The following is a 10,773-nucleotide window of genomic DNA, read 5'->3' on the forward strand; positions in this document are numbered from 1 at the left end:
CAAATAGAAAGAAAAAACATCCTGAGGCTGGCAAAGACACTGGGAAGAGAAGTACTAAGTCCAAGGGGAGAGGCATTCCTACACTTCCTGGGCCTTTCGGAGAGTGTTTCACAGACAGTTTGCACCATGGATCTATGGATCTGAATAATCTGACACTCATCACTTTATGGGTAGTTGAAATTCTACTTCATCAAAGACAGTTTTCAAATTTCTTATAAGAAAAATACACACTTTAGCGCTCTGACTTTCTCTAAAATATTATGGATTTCTTACATTCGAAAGGTCTATACAAGAATGAATGTGAATGTGTAGGTTTTGCATGCATAATCACATACAATTCACTTAATAAAGCACAACCTTAAACATTCAATAATCTTGGGTTATTAATCATATGCATACAACAGTAATCATATGTATACAACAGTAATATTACATGGATAAAATCCCTAGAGTTACAAATACAACAGAACAGCTGAATGAGAAGAAAACCAGTAGACGAGAGATATGAGTTACCAAAATCTATGCACCGTGGCACTATTAAATTCAGTCTCACGATCCCTTGGCGCTTTGGAATTTTCCCTAACTTTTGGCAACCAGTCCACCCGCTGGTAACTGAGGTTTGAAGAACAGCAGTATAAACCAGTAATTGCAGACAAACTATCATTGCAAGCAAGAATAAGCTCCCATAAATAATCAATCAAATGTTGTTCTATCCATTCCAAGTAGAAGTGGAGGATGCCTTCTCAATATTCCTCCTTGAAACAGAAAATGAATCTAAAGCTAGGGGAGAAGAGCTTGAAGAAGGGGCAGGGGCTGACCCTACAAAGGTGGAGATAGCACTGACACTGGTACTTATACCGGTCAGAGACCCTTCCATGGTCTTTGGAGCTGGAGGCTTCTCAATCACTACAATCCCTTCCAACATCTGTACCACCTTCCCCATAGACGGCCTCTGCGACGGCTGCTCTTGGATGCACCAGAAGCTCACCTGAATTGCTCTATACAGTTGCTCCACATCCACCTCCTGCTCAGCAAGCCTATTGTCGACAATGTTCCCAATGTTTCCCCTGTCAAATTCTTCATACGCCCATAGTGAGAACTTCTTCCTACCTGTCTCCTCCGAGACATCGAAGTTCCTTCGCCCACTAACAATCTCCAACAACACCATCCCATAGCTGTAAACATCGGATTTGGAAGTGATAGGAAGATTAGCCAGCCATTCCGGCGCTAAGTATCCCCTAGTCCCCCTAACAGTGGTCAAGGATCGGTAACGGTGATCCTTAGGATTGACGAGCTTGGCAAGACCAAAATCTGAGACCTTAGCATTGAAATTCTCATCCAACAGGATGTTCTCTGGCTTTATATCACAGTGAACTATGCAATCTCGGCACTCTTCATGTAGATACGTAATCCCCCTCGCAGTCCCAAGTGCTATATTGAACTGAGTGTCCCAATCCAATTTCTCCGATGACCCTGTCGAGAATAGAAAATTATCTAGAGACCCATTTTTCATGAACTCGTAAACCAGCAACCTATGGCGACCTTCGGAGCAAAATCCAATCAACCTCACTAAATTCAAATGGTGTGTGCTACTTATCGTTGCGACCTCCATCCGAAATTGTTTCTCCCCTTGTTCAATCCCTTCGAGTTGCTTCACGGCAACCACGGTCCTATTAGCAAGAACCCCTCTATAAACAGTCCCAAACCCTCCAGCTCCAAGTTTCTCACCAAACCCCTTGGTCGAGCGTTGAAGATCCTTGAATGAGAACTGAACTGGAGCTCCAGAAGCATACTCAAGAAGGGCATACTGCGATGACAACCCACCGAATTTAGAGTTTTTCCTACAGAGACCACACCACAGCCCAACTTCCACAAGAATCAAACCAAGAACAGTAGCTATAACCACAATAGCGATCACACGGGCATTCAACTTGGACGAATTTTTCTGGGTCTGGCTGGAATTAGATGGGGGCTGGTATGCAAGGGCTGGGCCACAGACCTTGACGAAAGAAGTGCTTGGAAGAGAAGGAGATTGATACCCACTAACGAAATTCCCGAGCTTCGAGTAACATTGTCCCGTCCCATCAGCTAGAACTGTGGACGCAACACACGAAGCACCAGATAAACAATTAGTCCTACAAGCAGTGATCCCACCAGAGTAGGGCTCATTAGAAAGCTCAGGAAAGTAAGTCAAGAACTGGGTATGTTCCATTTGCAACATAGTAGCACTATTAGGACAATTCGCAATCTCCTGTTTCCTCCTACACCCCTTTCTACTATCATTCGGATCCGAAGCCTCGAAATTCTCCGACAGGCAGCCACAAACAGGATCAGTATCATTATATCTACAAATGCCCATGTTACCACACCACCCAAAAACCCTACACTGATCTAAAACAGCAGACCACCTATCAATAGCAATCCCACTACCCCTAAAAGAGCTATAAACCCTCAAATTCCCATCAGAATCCAACCTCAAAAACCTAATAAAATCACCATTATCACTATAATCACTGCTATAAACTACATTGACAGGATTCGGAAGCGAAAGATCGAAAATCGTTAGGATTCCAGTTGATTGGAGAGTCAAGATAGGTGAACTGAGATTCCTATTTGAATTGAAACTAGAATTCAAACCCTGATTCCAATAAATTATACTCTCATTCCATGTAAGCGTTAGATTTCCAGACATTGTAAGATGAAAAGAGTAAATCCCAGATCGTAGAGTCTTCCCTGAACTGAAATTCTGGTTCTGTAATATTGTATCAGTTGGATTATTAAAAGTATCCCAAAGGGTAACAGAGCTCCCATTTTTTAGAGCGAAATTACCTGAATCATCAAGGGTAGCAGTCGTAATTCCGAGGTTTTCGGTGCCTGATTGCCAGATGATGAATCCAGAGCCGTTGAGGAGGCGGAGATTGCCGTTGGATTGGAATTGGAGGGTCCCACCAAGATCAACGGTTCCAGCTTTCCAGATGGGCACTCTGCTATATGAAATTGAGGCAAGAAAGGAAGATGGGTTTTCATTGTTTGGGAGAAAACCGAAAGAGAATGTTCGATTTGGGGAATTCCATGTAGTGTTGAGGTCAGTGGCTAAGAGAGTTGAGCCAGGAGAGATTTGTGCAGAGATATGGGGTTGGAATATTAGAAGAAGGAGAAGAAAGGGGAGAGAGAGTAGAGATGGAGAAGAGAGAAATGCCATTTTTGAGTGAGTTTGTTTTTTTTTTCTTGCTGTTTTTCTTCGGGCCAGGGGAGGTTTTAAAAGAGTAGATGAGAGTTTAGACATGAGATTACGAGAGTTGAAATCAGACAAAAGACTTTGAATATAGGAAACGAATGTTTGAGATGACTTATTTACAGAACCTGACAATTCCACCCCCCTTATTTTCTTCCGAGAAAAGTACGGAATGGAGCTGATGTTTCGAGAAATTACAGATTACGGAAGGCACCTTTTAAAACAAGAATGAAACACGGGCTAATCTTCAAAATCGGGTTTTCAAAAGACCCTGATATCCTTTTGACATCCGTAGAGTCAGGGGCGATGCCAGAAATTTTGAATAAGGGGGGCAAAAATTATAGTAATTTTTTTTCTCCAAACAAATGAAAGCAATATTATAGTTTCCAAAAAAAACCCTCATATATATTCCATCACCAACATACATTGAGGTAAACAAAAATGACATCTTACAATTTTAGAGTGCAAAACCTAATAACATGACCATAAGAAAATTTTATAGGCTTCCTCGACGCGGTCTCATTTTTTGGAAACGACACATGATTGTCTCATCATCGATGTTACCAAAAATATCCTTCTCAACATATGGAATCAAGCAATCGGCCATAAATTGATCCGACATTCTATTGCGTAATCGATTCTTCAAGATCTTCATGGCAGAAAAGGCCCTCTCAACGGTTGCAGTTGCTACTGGTAAAATTAGTACCAATGTGATGAGCTTGTAAACAAGTGGATACAAGGCATGCTTTCCCTTCTCAACCATTTTTTCAGCAAGATCTCCAATTCCTTTCAAATTCACAAAGTGGGTATTAGACCTCATATCAAGAATATATGTTTCAAGTTGGTTGTCTAATTCTTTTGTAGAATATTGAACTTCCGGAAATTCTTTTAGATAAAACTTAGAGAGTCGAATCAACTTATCTTTATCAAATGCATAAAATGAATCACTTGGATTCAAACATGCTACACATAGAAGCAACTCTGTATTTGCTTCATTGAAACGACCATTGAGCTCTTGAAGTTGCAAGTCTATAACTTGAAAAAACAACTCAACTTGAAAATGGTGCAAGACCGTTCTTTTATCTACATGCCGTCGCACTCTTCCGGGAACAACATAAGTATCAACCATGTTAGAGACTTCTATGTCATGTTTAGCACAAAATGAAGAAATTTCATCTAACAAAGAATTCCATCCATTGTCTCGCATCAATTGTAGTCGTTGTTTTGATATTCTCACTAATGTCATGGCATTCACAATATCTTGATCCTTCCTTTGTAATGCTTGCGACAATTCATTTGTAATTCCCAATAAACTTATCATCAAATGAAGGGAAAATGTGAATTCAAAAGTTTGCAATGATTTCAAGAGATTATGTGCTTCATGCCTTTGATCTGAACTCAACTTCATATCTTTGACAATAAGATCAAGCACATCAAGAATAGAGGAAAACATATATTCCAAACTAACCAGTGTTCTATAGTGTGAGCTCCAACGTGTATCCCCCGCACGTTTGAGTGTGGTCTCTTGATTAAGTCCTTGTCCATTTGAAAGCTCACCATTTTCAAGTGCTTCCTTAATTTTTGCAAGTTGAATCTCCTGAAGAATATCATGGCGCTTACAAGAACCCCCAACCACATTTACTACATTTGTAACTAAAAAAAAGAGATCGGAGATGTTCATATTTTTTTTTGCAACACCAACTAATGCCAACTGTAATTGATGAGCAAAACAATGAACATAGTAAGCATATTCATTCTCCTTCAAGATTAGTGCTTTAAGACCATTAAACTCCCCTTGCATGTTACTTGCCCCATCATATCCTTGACCACGAAGTCTCGATATGCTCAATTTATGCTTGGCCAATATTGCTTCAATTTCTTCCTTAAGGGATGTAGCAGTGGTGTTGGGAACGTGAGTAATACCTAACAAACGCTCAACCACATGCCCAAGCTTATCTACATAACGTATAACTACGGCCATTTGCTCCTTGCTAGAAACATCACGAGCTTCATCAACCAAAATAGAAAACAATGAATCCCCGAGATCTTTAATGATTGAGTTAGTGGTTTCAATTGCACATGCACTCACTATATCCTTTTGGATATCTGAAGTCACTAGTTTGAGATTCCCAGGACACTTCTCCACACAAACCCTCTTCATATCTTCATTAATCATGGTCATGAACTTCAAATGCTGACGAAAATTTTCTTGGTTAAGCGAGTCACAAGATTCATCATGCCCGCGAAAAGGTAAACCTTGTTCTAAAAGGAATCGAGCATTCAAAACTGAAGCATGCAAGCGAATTCGATAGTCACTTTGTTGTTGCTCTGTTTGCTTATTTACCAACGCTTCAATATGTTGCTCTTGATTCCTAAGAGCTTCACATTTACTCGAAGCTTGATTATGAGCACTATTAGGACCCCCTATATGTTTTCCAAATCTTTCTACTTTCTTCCAATTAGAGAACCCCTTAACAACAAAAGCATCACAACTTCCCACATGCTCCTTACTATCCGATTTAAAAAGATAGCAACACAAACAATAAGCCGCGTCTTTTGCAATGCTATACTCCAACCAAGTAGGATAATCATCAAACCATTTTTGATTAAACCGCCTATTCTCTTTTCCTTGCATAATTTGAGGAAAATCATGATTACGTGGTTGAATTGGACCCATTCCTAAGTATATCATTCGAACTTTTGCCCTATCATTATGATGATAATCAATTATTGGCCTTCTTAATCCGGGATCAGCAGGAGGATTTTTAGGATCAAGTTCCAATCGAATTCTTTTAGAATTTTCTCGTTCTTTGGTGGGGATAATTGAAGTTGTAGGAGGGGTTATCAACCTTAACGACGGTACTCTCGAAAAATATTTTTCCATACCTAAAAAAACAAACAAGAAAGACAAAGAACTTCTATCACTATATCAAAAAAATATTTAATTATCAATCACTATATCAATGTAAAAGAATGCTAAAAAAATTATTCACTAACTATTGATTCAATAACAATTAGTAATGACTTACCCTAAATAAAAAGCTTCCACAAATCAGAACCCAATAGATTGAAAACCCAACAAAAATAAACTACAAAACTTAACCATTGTCATAATAGTGGTTAGAAAGATCTAATCATACCTTTTAGCTTTTCTTATCCATTTAATTTCATCTAGACTAGTAACTTTTCAATTGTACTATCACATTGTTCAAGTTATATATAATTTTCATGTGGCTAAAATTTAAAATGTTTGGTGAAGTGATTGAAATCATGTGGTTAAAAATTTTATTGTTTACGCCCAGAAATACACCAAAACAGGATACTTGCTCCCTGCACATGATTGTTGATACATTTAACAATTGAAAGTTTTACTTGCTCCCTGCACATGATTGTTGATACTTTCATTTTAACAGAGCTAGAGGAAATGAAGCAGATGGTTTCTATGGAGGAATTAGGAAACTACACAGCAAGGGGGAAATCTCAATGTGGAAGCAACTGTGGCCAAAAGAAATCTTGGAATAAGTTATGATGAACTCAAACAATAGAGCTTTCCGCTCACAAATTCACAATTGCTCTGTAAATGACTATATGAGCCCACTTGTCTGAAGTTTCTACTCCACACCAATGAGCTGTGTATTAGCATTTAATGATAGAATGATTTAGGAGCTTAACACAACCTTAACACAGCCTTCAATTTTAGCTTGGGTCCACATTTAGAGAAATAGAGGTCATGTTTTTTTACATCAAGTGAGAATCGCAGCAGCTGTTTCATTATTGTTGGATGCAAGCCTAATCATCAGACTTATTCTATCTTAATCAAACACCTCCTCTATGAAAAGGGAGTCACTGGACCAAGCGGTGAGATGAGTGTCGATTCATTTTCAAATGGTGCCTCTAGTTAATGTTGATGCGTCATCAAACAGTAGAGGGCCGCAAAAGTAATACAGAATGCTCTGAATCAAACAGATTATTGGAATTTGGAAATTTCTCTTTCTCTCCCAACTAACTTAGAAAATGTAGTAGTAACAAAAAACAATAAATTTACAGGCAGTAAAGGCCCTCCTTTATGACTTTCCACCACATGCCGTTATGCGTGGAACCAAAAACCGAATGAACCAAAAACCGAATGAACTAAAAACCGAATGAATCAAAAACCCCCAAATCAGAAATTGAACCCTGGCTACCATGAAATTGTTGCAAAAAAATAAAAAAATGAGAGCATATAGAAACCCCCAAATCAGACCCAAAAGACTAGAAAGTCTAGAATAGTAGATTAGCAGAAATGTCTGCTTGAAGTTTCAACAAAAAAACGGGCAAAAAATAAAGAGAGAGAGAGAGAGAGAGTGAGTACCTGGCTGCAAAGTTTACGTTTTTGCCGGAAAAATGAAGCTGCGGCATGAACAGCCGGTGAGAAGTGAAAACTGAGAAGAGGCAGCTACTCAGCTAGGGTTTTCTTTTGCCTTGAACCGTTGAACGGTGAACTCGTGAGGAGTGAGGACAGGGGAGGTTTATAAGAAATGAAAGTTATAACTTATTACTTATAAGTGAAAACAATAAAGTATAAAAAAAAATATTAAAATATTCAAGTAGATATTTTTCACAAAAAAATAAGGGGGGCAATTGCCCCCCTTATGCTTCAAGTGCCATCGCCAGTGCGTAGAGTCCTCTTTTTTCATTACTATCTATTAAATTGGCGCCCTTCATGAGGCTTCTTTTGGTTCGTTTGAATGTGTATTTGAACCGACAGAACCTTGGGTTCATTTCTATCTTGGCCATCGGAAATAACTAGAGACTGGATGAATGCTTGACACGTGTTGGAAAACTTTTTGGAACGCTGACAACCCAAAGTCAATCATTATCTTTTCTCAGTTCTCTTTTGGCTTAGAACGGTAACGTTATTGAATACGTCTCTTTTGGCTTAGATTCTTTTCTCTTCTCTTTTGGTCATCATTATTTACGCCGGCTTACCACATTATTTACGCCGGCGTACCCATGAATTCCGCGGCGTGCACCCTATTTCCGCTTACACTCTATGTCCGCCAGCGTACCCCATTATCTACGCCGGCGTACCCATTATTTCTGCCGTCGTACACCTTATTTCCGTCGGCGGACCCATGAATTCCTCCAGCGTACACCCTATTTCTGCTTACACCCTATTTCCGCTGGCATACCCCTTTATTTACGTCGGCGTACCCCTTAATATTCTGGTGGTGTTACTCAGCCAAAAGATACGTGAGAAATAATAAAATATTCAATAACGTCGCCGTTCTAAGCCAAAAGAGACATATTCAATAACTTTACCGTTGTAAGCCGAAAGAGAAGTGAGGACCAACAGAGAAGTGAAAAGATTCTAAGCCAAAAGAGACATATTCAATAACGTTACGGTTCTAAGCCAAAAGAGAAGTGAGAAAAGATAATGATTGACTTTGGGTTGTTAGCGTTCCAAAAAAATTTCCAACACATGTCAAGCATCCATCTGTCTCTAGTTATTTTCGACGGCCAAGATAGAAACGAACCCAAGGTTCTGTCAGTTCAAATACACATTCAAATGAACTAAAAGAAGCCTCGTGAAGCGCGCCAATTTAAGAGGCAGTAATGAAAAAGGAAGACTCTGTCCATGTCATAAGGGTATCAAGGTCTTTTGACCACCCGATTTTGAAGATTAGCCCGTAGTTCATTCTTGTTTTAAAAGGTGCCCGAAATCTGTAATTTCTTGAAACATGAGCCTACAATTCGTACTTCTCTCTTTTCTTCCCTATGACCTGGTGGTCACAGGTTTTGAGTCAGCGAAACAGCCTATCTGCAAAGCAAGGGAAGGCAGCGTAAATCTACCCAGACCTCGAATTGGCGGGAGCCTTGGGCACTTGGCTGCCCTTTTTTTTCATTCTCTTCCATGTCGCCCCTACTAGAGGTTAAGGGCAGTAACCTCTCTCTCTCTCCATTTTAAACTAAACACGTTTTATTAGTTTGACATTTAATACTCCCTTAAAACTTTTACATAGGAAAACGTTTTAAACACGTTTAAAACGTGTTTTAAACATATTAAATGTTATTTTTTTGGCTAACTTTCCGACTTTACTCCACTACATTTTGTAAATGACAAAATTTTAAACGCATTTGTTTTTGTGTTCCGGTCTTTTTTTTTTCTTTTTTTTTTTACTACTTTTTTTGAACCAATAGCGTATTAAACTTGAATTTTTCCCGTCCCATGTATTTTTGTCTGATCATGTTTAGCTAACTATGGATCTTTTGCCTCAATGTCAATCAATCCCCAAGCAGCACGTTTCAGTTTCAAAAATCCAGAAGTTTGGTCTCTTTGTGGGTTCATTCACTGAACTTTGAATATGCCGACATCTAAATTAAAGTTCTCATAGACTTACTTGAACTACGACTTCAACTTAAAGGATCGTACAAGAATTGAAGTTGTGCATTAGTCATCAACCCAAATATTCAACTTTGAAGTATTAAGAGTTTGTATTCGATTTTGATGTTACAGTGAGGTTTTATGGGCTCCTCTAATGGATCCAAATATGTGGGCCCTACTTGTGGTCCAAATAAAAAAAAGATTTGTAGGCAGGACACAATGGGAAAAAACTCTAGTTCTAGTGTTCGACCAGAGTGGTAGTGGAAGATCTAGCCCTGGATCTATCGACTAGATGGCCGATTGAGGTAAGTTCTATTGGATCCTACTATTGTTTAGTCTAGATCCGGCTGGTATGGTTCGGATCAAACTATAGTGCCAAATCTTGTCTATTAACATTCGAATCCTTTAGATCCATCGGGACGTCTACTTCCATTGACACCCTTACGGCCTTACCCATAATAGAAGTGGCATGGCTTGAAACAACATTCTTGGACATTTGATCAGAGGAGTTATAGATAAATGGCCAAGTGAAAATGAGCAATGGTCTGCATTCATCTCCTCTAGTTGAATGACTACAAATGCATCATCTAAGTGATTTTCATGTCATCTTCGTGGTGGGCCCCTCGATGAAGGACTGAGTCATATTCCACAACTTTTGGACTATAGTGTATGGATCCAATGGACATGCTTATACCTAGCTGTTGTATTCAAATCCTGTCCACTAACCTTCGGATTCTTTGGATCCAATAGACCGTGGATCCATCGTCCGTTGACATCCCTAATATTGATATCATATGGGATGAGGTCAGGTGGGCTTGGGCTTCTCACAGGCTTCTTATATTGTTGAGAAAACTTGTCAATCAAATCTGATCCACTCGTGCACAAATAAATGGAATAGTAAAAATAAACACAGACCATAAGATGAACACCGAGATTTTATGTGGTTCAGCTAAGATGCCTACATCCATAGGCAAGAACACGATCTTCCACTATGAAAAGGCAAAATTATAAGGATTACAATGGGTTAACATGAACCTGCAACCCTTTCCATACCCTCTCAACCAAGGCCGTACACAAGAGAATGCCAAGAAAAATAATGTAATAGAAACCCAAGAGGAAACTCACTCTCTCCCCCTTTCCCTCTTTCTCTTTCTCACTCTCTTCTCTCAAGCCC

General features: G+C 39.2%; 2 protein-coding genes across 3 annotated transcripts; both read right to left on the minus strand.

Annotated features, from left to right (window-relative positions):
- Positions 1-333: 333 nt before the first annotated feature.
- LOC143887385 (G-type lectin S-receptor-like serine/threonine-protein kinase At1g34300) lies at positions 334-3,299 on the minus strand. 2 transcript variants are annotated; one of them, XM_077391482.1, is made up of 2 exons: positions 2,830-3,299; positions 334-2,752 (listed from the first exon to the last, which is right to left on the minus strand). In XM_077391482.1, the coding sequence occupies exons 1-2, from the start codon at positions 3,025-3,027 to the stop codon at positions 710-712; spliced, it is 2,241 nt and encodes a 746-aa protein (XP_077247597.1). In that variant the 5' UTR covers positions 3,028-3,299; the 3' UTR covers positions 334-709. The 2 variants fall into 2 exon arrangements, with proteins under 2 accessions (XP_077247597.1, XP_077247596.1); XM_077391481.1 differs by having other exon boundaries at positions 334-3,299.
- A 432-nt stretch (positions 3,300-3,731) lies between these two features.
- Positions 3,732-10,362, minus strand: LOC143888839 (uncharacterized). The gene is made up of 3 exons (XM_077393234.1): positions 10,326-10,362; positions 5,205-6,121; positions 3,732-5,138 (listed from the first exon to the last, which is right to left on the minus strand). The coding sequence occupies exons 1-3, from the start codon at positions 10,360-10,362 to the stop codon at positions 3,732-3,734; spliced, it is 2,361 nt and encodes a 786-aa protein (XP_077249349.1).
- Between the last annotated feature and the right edge of the window lie 411 nt (positions 10,363-10,773).

The sequence above is a fragment of the Tasmannia lanceolata genome, unplaced genomic scaffold, assembly GCF_043159265.1.
Source record: "Tasmannia lanceolata isolate RefF3 unplaced genomic scaffold, GAP_Taslan_0.1 ptg000012l, whole genome shotgun sequence".
Lineage (NCBI taxonomy): Eukaryota > Viridiplantae > Streptophyta > Magnoliopsida > Canellales > Winteraceae > Tasmannia > Tasmannia lanceolata.